The sequence below is a fragment of the Polypterus senegalus genome, chromosome 5, assembly GCF_016835505.1.
Source record: "Polypterus senegalus isolate Bchr_013 chromosome 5, ASM1683550v1, whole genome shotgun sequence".
NCBI classification, from domain to species: Eukaryota; Metazoa; Chordata; class Cladistia; order Polypteriformes; family Polypteridae; genus Polypterus; species Polypterus senegalus.
The window spans coordinates 205171304-205189810 of NC_053158.1; the positions used below are offsets into that span (position 1 = coordinate 205171304).

Sequence of the window (18507 nt, forward strand, 5' to 3'; positions counted from 1 at the left end):
ATTCGTTCAGTCGCGCATGCGCATTTGCGCAACTTCCTATAGTTTCTGTATTGAAATTGATTCACCTGTTTCGAGTCTTCGGGTTTTTCGAGTCATTCGTTCATCACGTGACAGCCCCATAAGCTTAACCAACTCAGTCTGAGCCGGAAACAGAATTGATTAGTTCATCTCTCGAGTCTTCGGGTTTGAGTCGTTCGTTCATCACATGACAGCCCCATAAGCTTAACCTATGCAGTCTGAGCCGGAAAGAGAATTGAACGAAATGACTCGAAAAATGATTCGTTCATTTTGCTGAACGAGACTCAAAGGTCCGAGTCGGTAAAATGATCCAAACTTCCCATCACTACAAACAATCGAGTACCGCACGGGAAGCATATCTTATAGCATTCAGGAGTTTTAGTTAATATGTAATACATGCTCTGATTGGGTAGCTTCTAAGCCATCCGCCAATAGCGTCCCTTGTATGAAATCAACAGGGCAAACAAACTGAAGAAGCGTGTACCATAAATTAAAAGACCCATTGTCTGCAGAAATCCGCGAACCAGCGAAAAATCCGTGATATATATTTAGATGTGCTTACATTTAAAATCCGCGATAGAGTGAAGCCGCGAAAAACGAAGCGCGATATAGCGAGGGACTACTGTATATTGCTCTACTTTCCCCTATTGTACAGGGTGGCCCACGAAAAAGTAGCCCGCCTCCCTGGCGAAAAAAAGGCGCCCTTCCATAAAGAAAGAACTTGAAATGCAAAACTCTTTACTCACTCTTTACAGAAAGTGCTGAAAATGATTCTTTGTGGAATGGAATACGCCGCTCAGCTCGTACTCACACGTTTGCACTACGTCTGCACAGCTTTCGTGATGAGGGTAGTCAATCGGCGCGCCACTCTGGCAGGAAGGCGGGCCACCCTGTATTATTAATATGTAGCCTTAAAATGCCTAATCTCACAGACGTACCACTGTATATAACTTGTCCCCCCTTCCCTTCTATATCTATAGCCTCAGGCAATTAGATGTAGTAAAAAGACAAGCAGGAGTTAAGTTACACATAAAATAATGTATTACTGATAATATTCATAAATAATAACAAAATGCAAAGTACATTTGAATATTGGCAACCATACAACCTGATAAAATGGTGATGTGTAACTCAGGTGGCACACAGACTTGCAGTTACTTAATGTCTCTACTTAAGGCATCAGTGGTGCTCAGGTTTTAGCCACATGTCTGTTCAAAATGGCTGAAACTGTGCTCTTCATTGTGTTGTCTTCAGTTTATGGTCTGATGGTCTTCATCAGTTGTTAACAAGAGAGAGATACTTCTACATCATCACAGGTTAGCAAGAGAGATGCTTCTTCATCATATGTTGGTTAGAGAGAGAGTGTGAGGTTAAGCACGTACATTTATAGATGTTCTCTCCAATTCCTCCAACCAATAGGACATCATGGTACTTCAAGGTCTCTGAGACCAGCCAATTCCAAACAGCCATACCTCAGACCAATGGGTGAAATAGAACATCTTAACACCTGAAACAAACCATATGTTAAACATCCTGGCTTCCTTGCAGGGGGTTGAAAGACTTTAGCAGAGAAACACTCATCAAACTGGTTTAAGACACATCCCCCCAAATCCTGTCGTAAAATTAGTCGTAAACTGGGGACAAACACGACTACCTCTCCCCAAAGTAACACTAAATTACATTGCTTTGCCTAGATTACAAATATAGACATACAAAACATTTATCAAGTTATATGCAAAATCTTACATCACAGCAACAATGCAAGACAAAAGAATTGCTGTTTGATTGACAGCCGTCTCCCCGCCATTTTGAAATGCAGGGCAGGTGCTGCCATCTATCGGCAACAAATTTTGTGAATTCTCTATGTAATAAGCATAATAAGTTATAGCGTAACGAAAATTGCATAATTAGATCTGGACCACCCTGTAGAAGAAACGGCAGAGCAGACTCTTCTTCCTTTAATGTGGGTAGTGCCATCCTTCTCATGATAGCCAGTGTGGTGTGCTGGGCTGGTAGCATCACTTCAAGACAGGACCACCAAATCAACAGGCTAATTAAAAAGGGTAGGGTCAGTTATGGGACAGACTCTGGACCCCCTGGAGGTTGGAGAGGAGGAGAGAATGACAAGAAAACGGAGTGCCATTATGAACAACACTGCACATCCTCTCTGTGGCACAGCACCACTGCCCTCTATTCACTGCTTTTGGTTCAGTGGGTTCGAAGCCATTATGTAGTGTGGCCTGCACGCTGGGGAAACCGAAATCAAAGTAATTGGTAATTTTCAAACACTTGGGTCTCTGTCGTTTTATAACTGTGATCAAAACTCTGGGGTTTGAACTCAACTCGGTTTCCCCACCCGTTTTTAATGGATATGAATATAAACTTGCTGGATTGTCCAAAGAGGAGACTTCGCTCATCGATTACATACAAGGGAGGCACACGATGGAGCGGCTGAGTAGTGAGGTGCACATGCATGTGTGCCCGGGGAACAATGCAGCTGTGACACGTCAGGTGGGCAGTTACTTCAGAGCCATTCTGTTACCAGAAATGGGGGCCAACAGTTGGTATCAATACCACAGTCAAAATTTTACTAACGATCCAACACTATGCGAGACGCACGACTCTTAACTGTGCCCATTACACTCGGGGAAAGCATGCAGATTTATTCTTGTGTCTTTTCTAACTTTCCCGTTCAAATGTCTGATGTCACAAGTTAAAATGATTGCTTCTCACAGCTGATTGGTCACAGGGTGAGCCAAAATGAAGTACCCCATTTCTCAAGGTCATTGCGTGAGCTAGAGGCCCCATGAGTCTGCTACATGCCGTGGTCCGGTGCACACCGTGCTTTCGCTGTCAAAGTGGTCTTCAAACACAGCGAATCTTTCATCGCTACGCAACGCGCCTTCCGAACGCACTTCAGCATTCCTCCTAACGGTGACGTCCCAGTTCTTCAGTGGATGGCTTCATTTAGACAGACAGGTCCAACATTGAACTGAAAATCTCCAGGCGGTCCTCGGACTGTACAAACGCCTGAAAACATCCAAGCTGTAAGGGCATCCATTTTGTAGTCTCCTAGACGTTCAGTGCGCTTCTGCCTCAGGCATTTCTAACACGTCTTTGATTTTGCACAAGGACCTTAATTTCAGTCCATACAAAGAGAGACTGGGAGAGCCGTAGAGAGTTTTGCACCAACGATCTGCAAACCGTTTATCGAGATGCCATCATCATGTGACGTCAGCAACGAGACACATTTGCATAAAAAAGCCAAACTTTCGCTATTGGGCTGAAACCAACGCTCATGAACATCATGAGAGACTCCAGCACAGTGTGCACACGTGTTACAGTTAGGTGCGCCATTGTAGTTGGAAGGGGAGCAATAGTCACCGTCACTTCAGAACGTTATATTGAAATCCTCGAGAACTTTTTTTGCGATGCCCCAGCTGGACGAAATGGATGTGGTGGACGCCTGGAGCAACAGCTCATACGGCCTGCACGGAGATCCATGCAAGTTTGGCAGGAGATGTTTCCTGGGAAGCCGATCTCCCTGTGTGGAGATGTCGGGTGGCCTTCACATTCACTTGATCTCGCTCTGTGCGATTTCTATCTCAAGTCGAAGGTCTACACACACCGACCTCAAAACCTTGAAGCCCTCCAGGACCCTCTTTGCCACGAAATCGCCACTGTTCCCCTTGAAATGGCCGAACGAGTCACGTGAGTGTTCAGAAATCGTCTCGAAGAGCGTATCGCTAATGACGGCCACCAACTTGTAGACATCATTCTTAGAACACAGTGGAAAACATCTATTTGGTGTCCCCTTTCTTGGGTTGTAATGAAGTTGATTTCATCTTGTAGAGTTTTTATAGAATAAACATTTGAAATGTGATACTTCTTTTTGGCTCACCCTGTATATATTTATTTCTGAACTAATTCATATAAGATAAAATGGCACTAGCAGAATCGTTTTTTGTTGGTCTTTAAATAACGCCTGCGAGTCCCATAATCCCCGAACTGAAATTCGAGTCTGCTAGAGACTTGCAAGTAATTGTACTGTGAACACCTGACGGTACGTTTTAGTTTGAAATTCAGAGATCTGTGATATGTAAAACCTCTCCATCCAAATAAAAATGTAGACCCCGTGTGACGTCACAAGTGTCTCCTTCATGCTTCCAGCTGGTGGTCAATGCTGTCACTGGGGCTAAAGCTTGGTCACGTTTTGCCTTCCAGAGGATGAAATCCTGACAGCAGAGCGACTGACTTCATCACATCATCTTTTATTTTGGTAGAAGTGGGCCGTCGTTACTAGCAAAGCGGCGCTGATACCACATACCAGAATGATGGCCTCCAGTCTGACGTGCAGTGTCAGGGGCCTAATCTGCACTGTAGCCCTCTTAGATGGCGGGCCATAGGCACGCATCATTTCCCATTAAACCTGAAGCCTTTTCGACAGACAAACACATAATACAGCCATTGAAAGGGGCTTAGAAGGGATCTGATGCTGCTAAGACCATCACTGGGGGCCAAAAAAAAAAAAAAAAGGAAAAGAAAGGAAAGCATCCGATAACAGGGAATGAGAGAATAAAATAAAAGAAAAAGGAAATAAAGGAATGCACCCATCATTTATTGGAACAGACAAAGAACTCAGGAAGTGGTCGCTGAGGGCTGAAGACTTCTAAAGGATGTTATTTTTAACTGCTGGTTTCAAAATGATAAGAGAGAGAAAAATAAAGAAAAGATTAAAAGGCTGAAAATATCATCGGCTCTCCGTGATTTGATTTGGTTCACAGTACAGAAATGAAAACCTTCTGTCAAGTCACGGTGGCCCTCATTTACAAAGTTGTAGTTTGTAGCTTTATGTTAACCACCAGATTTCAGTGATCAAACGGTAAGATGAAGGCACCCGCTGACTTCTGTTTGCGTGGCACATGTATATATACATAGTGCATGTATATGTGTGTATAATAAATATATATATATATATATATATATATATATATATATATATATATATATATATATATATATATATATATATATATACACACAATCTGATTGTATGGGTGGCTACCTACCAGGTAACGCTTGTGGTTGGTCTGCAAGTCGGCAAACATCTGCCACGGTGCCCTCTTCAGTTGCAAGAAGAAGATCATAGAATGTTGAGTAGTTTTACTGTCAAATAATGCAAAGAGTATGCGACACGTATTTCACCCTAATTCTGGGTAGGTAACCACCCATACAGTCGGATTGTGATTCAGACTACAAATGCCATGAATGTAATTACCCCGCTCTACATACTGTCAAATAAACGAACCACACGCCGTGGCGCAGCGCTGACGTTATGAGGTTCGATTCCTGAGAGGGGGTGCAGTGAGTGTGTACGCCTGATGAGCCCAGTATTAGGGCGAAACACGTGTCGTGTACTCTTTGCATTATTTTGACAGTAAACTATTTCAACCATTCTATGATCTGCTTCTCGCAACTGAAAGAGGGCACCGTGGTGGAGGTTAGCCGACTTGCTGACCAACCACAAGCGTTACCTGGTAGGTAACCACCCATACAATCAGATTGTGATTCAGACTACGAATGCCATGAAAATACAGTGGTGTGAAAAACTATTTGCCCCCTTCCTGATTTCTTATTCTTTTGCATGTTTGTCACACAAAATGTTTCTGATCATCAAACACATTTAACCATTAGTCAAATATAACACAAGAAAACACAAAATGCAGTTTTTAAATGATGGTTTTTATTATTTAGGGAGAAAAAAATCCACATGGCCCTGTGTGAAAAAGTAATTGCCCCTTGTTCAAAAATCACCTAACTGTGGTGTATCACACCTGAGTTCAATTTCCTGATTACTGCCACACCTGTTTCAATCAAGAAATCACTTCAATAGGAGCTGCCTGACACAGAGAAGTCGACCAAAAGCACCTCAGAAGCTAGACATCATGCCAAGATCCAAAGAAATTCAGGAACAAATGAGAACAGAAGTAATTGAGATCTATCAGTCTGGTAAAGGTTATAAAGCCATTTCTAAAGCTTTGGGACTCCATTGAACCACAGTGAGAGCCATTATCCACAAATGGCAAAAACATGGAACAGTGGTGAACCTTCCCAGGAGTGGCTGGCCGACCAAAATTACCCCAAGAGCGCAGAGACGACTCATCCGAGAGGTCACAAAAGACCCCAGGACAACGTCTAAAGAACTGCAGGCCTCACTTGCCTCAATTAAGGTCAGTGTTCACGACTCCACCATAAGAAAGAGACTGGGCAAAAACGGCCTGCATGGCAGATTTCCAAGACGCAAACCACTGTTAAGCACAAAGAACATTGGGGCTCGTCTCAGTTTTGCTAAGAAACATCTCAATGATTGCCAAGACTTTTGGGAAAATACCTTGTGGACTGATGAGACAAAAGTTGAACTTTTTGGAAGGCAAATGTCCCGTTACATCTGGCGTAAAAGGAACACAGCATTTCAGAAAAAGAACACCATACCAACAGTAAAATATGGTGGTGGTAGTGTGTTGGTCTGGGGTTGTTTGGCTGCTTCAGAACCTGGAAGGCTTGCTGTGATAGATGGAACCATGAATTCTACTATCTACCAAAAAATCCTGAAGGAGAATGTCCGGCCAAACCCTCAAATAAAGCTGATTTACAACAATTCTGCAAAGATGAGTGGGCCAAAATTCCTCCAGAGCTCTGTAAAAGACTCATTGCAAGTTATCGCAAACGCTTGATTGTAGTTATTGCTGCTAAGGGTGGCCCAACCAGTTATTAGGTTCAGGGGGCAATTACTTTTTCACACAGGGCCATGTAGGTTTGGATTTTTTCTCCCTAAATAATAAAAACCATCATTTAAAAACCGCATTTTGTGTTTACTTGTGTTATATTTGACTAATGGTTAAATGTGTTTGATGATCAGAAACATTTTGTGTGACAAACATGCAAAAGAATAAGAAATCAGGAAGGGGGCAAATAGTTTTTCACACCACTGTATATGTATATAGTGACAGATAGGGGGCACTGTCGTCCCCTTGAACCCTCAGATCAGACACCAGATAAAAGTCCAAATATTTTCTTTATTTGAACTATACAGTGCCCAAAGCACCCTCCACTCCACAATACTCATAAATCAAAATACAATTCTCAATAATCAATAAATCCTCCACTCTCCCAGCTCAGCTCGCCCGTCTGGTATCTCTGCCAGTCGTTTATAGTTTATGACCCGGAAGTGCTTCTGACCCTGCAGTCCATGCGACTTCCTAGCACTTCCGGGTCGGATCCAAATTCTTCTTTTCATCCCGGAAGTACGTCATTTCTTCTGTCGCTGTAATTAAGACATACTTCCGGGTTCAAGGTGACATAGAGGTCTCCGCGCCTCCCTGCAGCGTCCCCTGGTGGCTCGAAGGTTATCCAGCAGGGCTGTACAGGAAAACGGCAATGTCCATGATGCCCTGCTGGAATTCGGGGCATCTCGATGTCGCAGGGATGGCTCTCTCTGGCGGCCTGGGGGTATTGGCCGAGATGAATGTCTGGCCATAGTCCACTATATATATGAATATGCAGTACATTAAATGAAAATTTTTGGGTCTCTTCAAATGAATCTTGCCATGAAGTACGTAGATGGTCGCATCCATCATCCCTGTTGGCATCATTCTTGTCAGACACTTCCATTTATTTTTATTTGCTTAGCAGACACTTTGATCCAACGTGACTTACTAAAGTGGTCAGCATAATCGAGTAAAGATCAGTCAGGTGGACTGTTTTAGGAACAAGTGTGACAGGACAATGGTACAAAATTGACCACCAGAAGTGAGGAGCTCAGAACACAATGCCAGCTGGTGACACTTCTGAGATAACTAAAACCTGACAGCTAATAGCAGACGGACAAGCTAGCGAGTCTTCAAGTGCCTCTTGGCACACTGAGGGGAGTCAGAACTTCAGATGGAGGCGGACAGCTCTTGCCACTAGTTAAGAGTTACTCATGAAAAGAGCCCGGAGTGAGATTTGATCATCGGCAGACCTGAGTGGGCAAGAAGGGGCAAAGGACCTCACAAGTGTCTCTGTATTTACTAAACGACTAACACATCCCACCTCCAGCACATTCTTGGGGGCCTTAATCACATGGCTCAAGATGATAAGAAGGACCAGACGGACTATGGTGTCCGGCCAAGATACTGAGATACTGCTGTTCAGCTGGTAGCCCAACCACATGAGTTTAATGGACTGAATGGCTGCCTCTTATAGGTTGGGCTACATACAAAGATAGAAAAGGCACTATATAATTTACACATTTAAACAGAAATGATATTTGGTTAACAGTTGATTAAGGAAGAATCCCAAGTAGAATTGCTTCACATAAAGGGTCGTTGACCTTTTAAATAAACGACAGAGTCTCTTATCTAGAACTTTCTAAACGTCTGTGAATAAGATATTGGAAAAACACAGCTAAGGAATTGACAGTTGACAGACTAAATGGTGGTCTCTTGTTTACCAGATTTAAGAAGGATGATGAAATGCTCCCACGTCAAACAGACATACAGGAATAATCACATAGTAATGGATTTTATTGACTCAACATATGATTGATGGATTCTTAGGAGGTGCTGCTGGTTCATAGTTTTGGTTTACAGAAGATCATCGCCGTGTATGTACGTGTACGAGTTTGGTGATATCTATTTGAAAGCAGATGGATGTGATGTTGGAAATCATGTTAAGCTCTGTCTTGATGGATCTTTTCTATTTATTTCAGGCCATGGCAAAACCCCAAAAGATGCTGCTTCAGTTCGAGCCACACATCCTATCCCAGCAGCCTGTGGCATTTACTATTTTGAAGTGAAGATAGTCAGTAAAGGGAGAGATGGGTAAGTTAATATTTCAAGTACTTATTTAATATTATAGGTGACCTGTAACTCTAAATTTGCCATTCGGTTGTGCAGACAGAATTCATTTTGAATTGGTCAGCATGTGCTTCAGAAGAGAGGTCATCCACCTGCCAGGCCAGTACTTGGATGGGAGACCATCTAGGACAGTGGTCTCAAACTCTGGTCCTGGAGGGCTGCAGTGGCTACAGGTTTTCATTCTAACACTTTTCTTAACGAGTGACCTGTTTTTGCTGCTAATTAACTTGTTTTGTTTTCATTTCATTTGTCTCAGACATTGTGCAGCACCCCTGGAGCAATTTTCAGGTTAATAACCTTGCTCAAGGGGCCAATGGATTGCAGTGGTTCTCTTGGTCAGCTCTCTTACCAAGGCCGTCCCATCCCCGATTGTTCAGTTTTGGCCTGCTCTTGGAAGAGTTGTAGTTGCTCCAAACTTATTCCACTTAAGTACAATGGAGACCACTGTGCTTATGGTGCAGGAATCAGTTTTGTATCTATTGCCAGATCTGTGCCTTAGCACAATCCGTCAATCTCATGACTTAGTATTTGCTCTGATTCACAATGTCAGCGTATAGACCTTCTACAGACAGGTTTATTCCTTTCCTAATCGTAATTCCTTCTTCTTCTTCTTTCGGCTGCTCCTGTTAGGGGTCGCCACAGCTAATCATCTTGTTCCATATCTTTCTGTCCTTGTCACCCCCGTCACCTGCAAGTCCTCTCTCACCACATCCATAAACCTTCTCTTAGGCCTTCCTCTTCTCCTCTTGCCTGGCAGCTCTATCCTTAGCGGCCTTCTCCCAATATACCCAGCATCTCTTCACTGCACATGTCCAAACCAACGCAATCTTGCCTCTCTGACTTTGTCTTCCAACCGTCCAACCTGAGCTGACCCTCTAATGTCCTCATTTCTAATCCTGTCCATCCTCGTAAACACCCAATGCAAATCTTAACATCTTTAACTCTGCCACCTCCAGCTCTGTCTCCTATTTTCTGGTCAATAGAAACTGAAGCTTCTGGACTGGTTTATGTTAGTTTGATCCATACACATATGTTCGGGCCAAACCCAAATTTGTGCAATGTAGTGAATAAGTAGTCCCATTCAATCATATTGAATGCCTTTTCTGCATCCAATGATAATATCATCTCCAGGGTGTTAGACTTTATGAGTGAATATATTATATTACACAGGCGTCGAAGACTGGAAGCTAAGTGTCTGCCTTTTAATAAATCCAGTTTGGTCTTGTGATATTACTGAAGGAAGCACTTTCTCAATCCTTCAGGCTAGAACTTTGGAGAGTATCTTAAAGTCGTTATTCAGAAGTGAGATTGGTCTGTATGATGCACATTGTAATAAGTCCTTATTTTTCTTAGGAAAGACTGTAATTGATACTTATGAGGTAAAATTGGCTGTGCCTTTTATAAATGCTGCTGATAAAATGGGATGTAACTTAATTGAATTTTGTTTTATAAAATTGAGCAGGGTAGCCATCAAGGCCTGCTGCTTTCCCACTATGAAGTGAGTTTATAGCGTCTAGTAATTCTGAGAGTGTCAGAGGTTTATTTAATTCCTCTGCACTGAGAGTATCTAGCGGTGGTATCTGTAATGCATCCAAAAACTGGGAATAACTGTAGATTTGAGTGGTGTTTTGAGGCAATCAAACTGGAAATTCTCTGATCTGGATGGATAAAAGCTGACACAGAAACGCTGGCGAATCTTCCTTATTCGTATCTCATTGTCACTTGATTTTTTTTTTTTCATTTTCTTGCTTATGCTGAATTAGTATGCACCTTATGGTCCATATATATGCTATTTGGAATTATTCATTTTATGACCTGTATAGTACATTTAGGAAAACATTGTGGCACGGAGGCAACATTATTCATCCATCCATCCATCCATCCATTATCCAACCCGCTATATCCTAACTACAGGGTCACGGAGGGTCTGCTGGAGCCAATCTCAGCCAACACAGAGTGCAAGGCAGGAAACAAATCCCGGGCAGAGCGCCAGCCCAACTCAGAACATTATTCATATTATTCATATTCTTCTCGTACCTTCTTGCGCTTGTAATCAGTGACTGTTCCCCCATCCCCGATCTTGCCCAGTCTGCACAGGACTCCAGGACATGCAGAGGAAAGAATGTTCCTCTGCAAGGTGAGCCATGAGCGCTCTTCTTTTCTCAGTGGACCCCGTACATGCCTTGCACAGTGCATGTGCGTTGATCGCCGCCAGGTCAAGCTTGTTATAGCACGAGCCACCGGCCACCTGTCTGTTCCTGCTCGCACTGAGTCTCCTCACGCCTTGTGGTGCATGCTGTCAGCGTGAGACAAGTACATGTGACATTTTGAAGAAATCATTGTATGACCTGAATAGTACCAATCAGAAAACCATCATCACACGAATGCAATATTATTTGAAAACTAACAGATCGGGTGTAAATTTATGTTACTTGTAAAAGTTAGCTTTTTCACTTTTTATTCTCTGTGACATTCACACTCTCCCGAGGATCTGACCCTAACTAAGAGCGCCAGCATAAATTTACACAGCCAATCTGACGGTGTTCATTTTAAGGTGGAAGATGAGTGGATAAAGAAGTTCCCAAAATTTAGATGTGGAGTAAATAGGAGCAGAGTGGTGGCTCTGAGGCTAAGGATCTGCGCTGGCATCTGGAAGGTTGCCGGTTCGAATCCCTGTTACTGCCAAAAGAGATCCTACTCTGCTGGGTCCTTGAATAAGACACTTAACCTACAATGGCTGACCCCCAGGGCTATGCGAAAACTAAGAAATTCCTAATACAAGAAATTGTATAAGGCAAAATAAAGAACAAAAAAAAATATAAGAATAGGGTCAACAGGTAAGCTGGAGAAGAGCCAGGAGAGTAGAAGAGCAACTGGGCAGCCCGGTTAAGCCTGGAAATAGCAGATAAATTGGTGATGATGATGTATAGTATGTGTAGTGATCTACAGTATATTGTGAGCACATATACAAAGCAATGATTAAAATGTTCTGAGTCTCAATCAATGGTGCAGAGTTTGTCTAGAGCAGGGGTCTCCAACACATCGCTCGCGGTAGCTCGCAACCCCTTTCCAAGTAGCTCACCAAAGGGTTAATGAATCCTACATAAATTTGAAAACTTGATTAGTCAAATTAGGAATGGGCGATTTTTCCAAAAAATCATATCACGATCCACAATCTGAATTGCAATCTATCTTTTCGATGTGAGAATATCCGGACTCAAACTCATCAAGACCCAAGTAACATTTTATTTTAAATATCAAACAAAGTTGAATTCAATTGTTCTCTTGTTCGCTAGCTAATTGGAGTTAAGGAACACACCCCAAAGCTGATGAGTGAGTGAGCACGCTGCATGTTTCTTCGATTCGTGCAAGTAAATCGGTACCGCAAGCGAAGTATGATACATAGGAAAATGAGAGAAGTCGCAAAATCAACTTGAATGTTCAAGCAAATTACAGTAAAAAAACCTGATATCAATCTGTTAAAGTTCTCTTCTGAAACGCGTACAGACAGACCTCAGATTTCATATACAGTGGGATGCAAAAGTTTGGGCAACCTTGTTAATAGTCATTATTTTCCTGTATAAATCGTTGGTTGCTACGATAACAAATGTCAGTTAAATCTATCATATAGGAGACACACACAGTGATATTTGAGAAGTGAAATGAAGTTTATTGGATTTACAGAAAGTGTGCAATAATTGTTCAAACAAAATCAGGCAGGTGCATAAATGTGGGCACCACAAAAAAGAAATGAAATCAATATTTAGTAGATCCGGCTTTTGCAGAAATTCCAGCCTCTAAACGCTTCCTGTAGGTTCCAATGAGAGTCTGGATTGTGGTTGAAGGTATTTTGGACCATTCCTCTTTACAAAACATCTCGAGTTCATTCAGGTTTGATGGCTTCCGAGCATGGACAGCTCTCTTTACCTCACACCACAGATTTTCAATTCTATTCAGGTCTGGGGACTGAGGTGGCCATTCCAGAACGTTGTACTTGTTCCTCTGCATGAATGCCTTGGTGGATTTTGAGCAGTGTTTCGGGTCGTTGTCTTGTTGAAAGATCCAGCCCCGGCACAGCTTCAGTTTTGTCACTGATTCCTGGACATTGGTCTCCAGAATCTGCTGATACTGAATGGAATCCATGCGTCCCTCAACTTTGACAAGAATTGAAAGGAGGAGGGAAACTTACAATGGACCCCCTTAAATACTCGGATTCACCTGTGTATGTAGGTCAGGGGTCACTGAGCTTACCAAGCCAATTGGAGTTCCAATAATTAGTTTGGGAATCAATAAAATGACAACGGTGCCCAAATGTATGCACCTGCCTGATTTTGTTTGAACAATTATTGCACACTTTTTGTAAATCCAATAAACTTCATTTCACTTCTCAAATATCACTGTGTGTGTCTCCTATATGATATATTTAACTGACATTTTTTATCGTAACAACCAACGATTTATACAGGAAAATAAGGACTATTAACAAGGTTGCCCAAACTTTTGCATCCCACTGTATCATCTCTTATATATATTTCTTTTCTGGTTCGTCCTGCTTTCACCTCAAAACCAGTCCCGCCCACACGCAGCCGACACAGCATTTGTCGATTCCTATTCGTCCTATTCCAAACCCCTCCCCATGCTGCCAGTTGCTCCTCTTCAAAACTGCTTCCACCCACACACAGCCGACACAGCATTGCCCGCCAAGCTTCTGAAGTACACTTACAAAATAAAGCAAACTCTGCATGCAGCGAAAATGTACTTCTCCAGCTAGATTCCATGCTCAGAACCATCAAATACATGCAGTCCAATCCAACAGCATCTGTACGAATGCTTTTCGAGGAAAACCCAAGGCAGGATTTACGACGATACAATGCCCCGACATGTCACGCCAATGTTGCAGCGATTTTCGTTGGAGAAGATGGTGATCCACCTGCCGAAAGGGACATTTGCATCTGTCCCATAGGCAACTCCTGTAAACAGAGTTCCACACTCAATATGAATTGCAATCCTATGGTTTACCCACTTTTATTCCCTTACGGAGACATTGGCTGGCACAAAGATTTACAACATGTTCCCGATAAAAGAACCGCCAAGCAAATAAGGCTTACTCAATGCCAATTTTACGCATACAGATTAGATTAGATTAGATTAGATAGATAGATAGATACTTTATTAATCCCAAGGGGAAATTCACAAATTCATTAGCAATGAGGAATACATTTAGTGTTTTGCACTCCAGTGTCGAACTTTTCCAACAGTATGTCGTAGATGCGTATGTTAAAACAGAGGGCGTGCGTCTCAACTATCTCAGATTAGATCAACAAGATCTGCATGTGGAACAATACAAAGGACTGTCAGACGCACTGCAAGCAAAAGCTGAAAATAACAACGTACATGTATACAAAATGATCATATTACCGTCCACATTTCCAGGAAGTCCAAGACAGATGCCACAAAAACTAACAGGATGCCATGGCCGTAGTACGTAAATTCGGACAGCCTCATTTATTTATCACTTTCACATGTAATCCTGCTTGGCCGGAAATTCTACATGCACTGTCGGATACCCAAAGACCGGAGCACAGACCTGATATTATAGTACAAGTCTTTTGGGTTAAGCTGCAGGAATTACTTAGAGACATTCTACAACAACATCTAGTTCAGGTTGTCATTGATTATATTTCTGTAATCGAATTTCAGAAGCGGCCTTCCTCATACCCACATGCTGTTTACTCTTCACAATAATTCTAACAGCCAGTCTTCAACCCCGGTCAGTTGTACGTGGCTTTTTCTAGAGTTAGATCTTTCGACTCATTATCTGTCGTCACCACCAAAACTCCTATTCACAACTGCGTCTTTCAAGAAGTATTTATTTCTTCTTGATTTCTGAATTCCTTTCTCACCGTTTTCCGTTCCTATTCTTACACCGGCGGGCTTCGGCTAGTATATTAGTAAACCTTCAAAATAATGTGCAGTTAAAGTCTCAACAACATTCTCAGCATTTGTGGAGCTTAGTAGAGCCAGATAACTATAAGGATCTTCACCAAGCAGCTCTGAACATGTCTGCTTTGTTTGGCTCTCCATACCCCTGTGAGTCTGAAATCGAAGTGCAGAACAAGACTGACAGACGGACATTGAAGTGACTCCATAAGAGTGAACCTCGGTGGTTCCACTCCACCATACACCTCTCTTGTTGAGTCATCTGACTAACTAAAAAACACATCACACGTGCAACTGGACATGTGAATAAAGTGAAACAGTGACATGTAACACGATGACAAATGAATAAGTCACATCTGTGGATTTGGAATTGCATTGTTTTGTTTTGACAGCATTCATGTTTTAATTCAATAGTGTGAGATACACTAGGAAATGCATACAGACGTACAAAATACACTTGCAGGTGAACTCAATATTTTTTGTGATGTGAGTTGTGGACACCAACATTTTGTAAATGTTCAGGCAAAACGAGTTTATTCAGTTTGTTTGGGTTGAAATAAGCTATGAGAAGAAACGTGAGAAAACACGAGTAGCTCCCGGCCATCTTCATTTTGTAAAGGTAGCTCTCGAGGGGGAGAAAAGGTTGGAGACCCCTGATCTAGAGCTTGCATTTATAAAATGATCTCTCTGTTATCCAGGTTTACCAAATGTAGTCAGTTCCCTTTGAAATTTCGGAGGTTATTGGAGTGAAAGTTTTTTATGTAAACAATGTGTTTATAAAATATGAAATTACATATTTCTAGCATTTCATTTTTTTTATAGTATTGCATTTTTTTTTAAATCAAATATCGCTCCATACACATAATTTGAGTTTTACAAAAAGAAAAAAGTTTGAAACAAATCAACTCCCACCCCAGAGAAAGAGAGCTAGGCCAGCAGTGTAAAATTTTATGCTAGTAAAGACAAATGAATTGATAAAATAATAAATGAATAAAGATAAATGGAGTTAAAGAGGAGAGAGAACCTGCTTCCTCAATTTAAATGCTTATTCTAAAATGTTACTGATCAGATCCTGCCAGGTTTTGGAAAACTTCTGCACAGATCCTCTAAGTGCGAATTTGATTTTTTCCAGATTTTTCCAGTTCCAACAGCCACAGAAGCTGTTGTATTATCCCTAATCCTTTTGTGAAAGTGTTTATTTGATCTTTGGACGTCAGGCTTCACACATTAAATAGTTTATGCCTACATTTTGCCATTTATTACTAAAATATGAAAAACGTTTCTTTATTAACAATGTGTTTACAAAGATTATTGTATAGGGTGGTCCAGATCTAATTGTGCAATTTTCATTATGCTATAACTTATTAAGTTTATTACATAGAAAATCACCAGACCATCGAGAATTGTCTTTGCGCCGAACTGGAATCGTCCCCGCATAAATCAAAGTCATCCAGACGATCTGGATTTGCATAATTAGATCTGGACCACTCTGTAGAAATGGAATACACGTGAAATGGATGTGTTCCAAATAACAATCTATTATTCCACTCTAAAACTCCAGCACTTCACTCCCAGATAATCAAGGCTGGATCTGGGAGAACTTTGTGGACGTTCTGCGGCGGTGGGGGGATAGAATAGCAGGCTGCTTGCTGCTTGTCTTGATCGGCACATTTACAGGACAAAAGACGCTGACGGAGAAGTGCGAAGGGATTTAAGGAGTTTTTTCAACGGCTTTGGTAATTCTAGTCTTAAACATCCTTTTTAGAGATATTGCGGTAAGCTGTCATTGGAATTTAATGGGTATTCCAGGCAATTCACCGCACAGCGAAGCCGAACCTGTTCTCACCGTGATGATATCTCACACTGCCACCTGGTGGATTCTTCCAGATTTACGTAAATGACACGCGCAAGTATAAACTGTAAAACTCTTGTGTAGCAGGAGCGTCCCCTGGAGCATGCGTCGTCGCGTCAAGTATAAACCTGGCCTAAGTGTCCTCAGTAGTGGTTGGCAAAAGTTCAAACCCCGGGGTTTCTAGTTGCTGGCTGTTGTGATGATAATCCGGATCCTGAAGAAGCAAGTTTTGGACTGGTACGAAGTTGGGAAATGTGTTGAAATATGCGTAAAATGATTCTTTTTCCTTCCTCTCTCTCTCCCTCTTTGCCTCTCCCTTACCTTTCGCTCCTCTTGTTTAAATGCAGAATGTCCCGGATGTAACTGGTGGATCCAACAGGTGATTTCCGTCTCGGGGCTGCGGTCTCCTTCCATCATCCTTCCCCTTTTCACTTACGAGGACAACATTTACTGATAGACACATATAACGGACAGTAAGCGGGACAGTGAAACCAAACGCAACTCAGCACAAACACAGAATATACCTGTCATTATGAGCCAAGGTCCAAACAACAGTGTGGTGGTCTGGAGACTGAAGACATTGAAGATTCAGGGTAGTGCTTGTAAGAATACGAGGGGGTACCCAAAAATAACTGGAATTGAAAAAACAAATTGTTTTAATAATTTTTACTTTCTGGAATTTTAGTCTCTTTCAAAGTACTCTCCATGTGAATGAATGCACTCATCCCAACGGTTTTCCCACTGGTGGAAACATTTTTGGAATCGCTAAAGAGGAATGTTTGTCTAAGGCCTGCAGTGATTTGTCTTTGACTTCCTCCGCGGTTCAAAAACACTTTCAACAAGAAACACTTTTTTTCATATGCGGGAACAAGTCACATGGAGCAAAGACCAGGCGAGTAGGGAAGGTGGCAAGAACTCCAAGACACGCACAAGTCAATTCAGAAATATCTTCAATAGTCTGTCGACGATCTTTATAAGTTGCATTGCAAACTTTATCAAGATTTTCGCCATTCCTAATTGTGCAAGGTTGGCCAGATCCTAATTGGTCTTCAAGTGACAGTTCCCCTTGTTTGAAATGCGAAAACCACCCGTAGACAGCTTCCTCTTTAAAAGCAGTTTCAAGCATCACTACAGAGAAAACAAAATTTAACGCAGACTCGCTGTTCTTTATGTTCACCTATCACAAAAATCGCAGAACACGTTTAATAAGCACCAAGAAAAACCGACATGGAATGTCGTACGAACAACACAGAGCAACGCCACTCGGCAGACTGCTACAGAATACCGTAAGTGTGCTACACCTAGCGGGAAAATTCGCAACCAAGCCGAGATTGTGCGGCAGGTACAGATTCCAGTTATTTTTGGGTACCCCCTCGTATGTGGACAATTTCTCTTAATTGTGATCAGCTGTCGACTTGCTTTTGTGTTTTAGCTCGTCGTCTTCCTGCGCAACCCAATTTTGCTTAAGCTTCAGGCCACAAACAGACGAGCAGACATTCGCCTTAAGAATATTCCGGTACAGTGCCGAATTCACGGTTCTTTTAATGATGGCACGTCTTCCAGTTTCTTAGAGAGTAAAGCATCCCCCTCCCCATGTTTCTTTGTAGGTCTGATGTTCTTACATTTGAATGTCGGACATAGTTGCCCAAAGAGTCCAAAGGTCATTGAGAGTTACCCACAGGTTTCTTTAAAAGTGAGAAGCGAACACGGGGTGTTACTGTTTGGATACCAGAGGTTTCTGCCTTGCTCTCCTCTTTCCCATTTTTCCTGCATCCCTGTCTTCTTGAGGAGCCACTGACC

The 18507-nt window shown here is 42.1% G+C and overlaps 1 protein-coding gene across 1 annotated transcript in view; it reads left to right on the top strand.

Moving 5' to 3' along the window:
- Positions 1-18507, top strand: part of ranbp9 (RAN binding protein 9) — a 133963-nt gene that overhangs the window by 30255 nt on the left and 85201 nt on the right. Inside the window, exon 2 of the mRNA XM_039754005.1 lies at positions 8768-8879. Within this exon, the coding sequence (XP_039609939.1) occupies positions 8768-8879 (112 nt within the window). The remainder of the gene's footprint in view (positions 1-8767; positions 8880-18507) is intronic.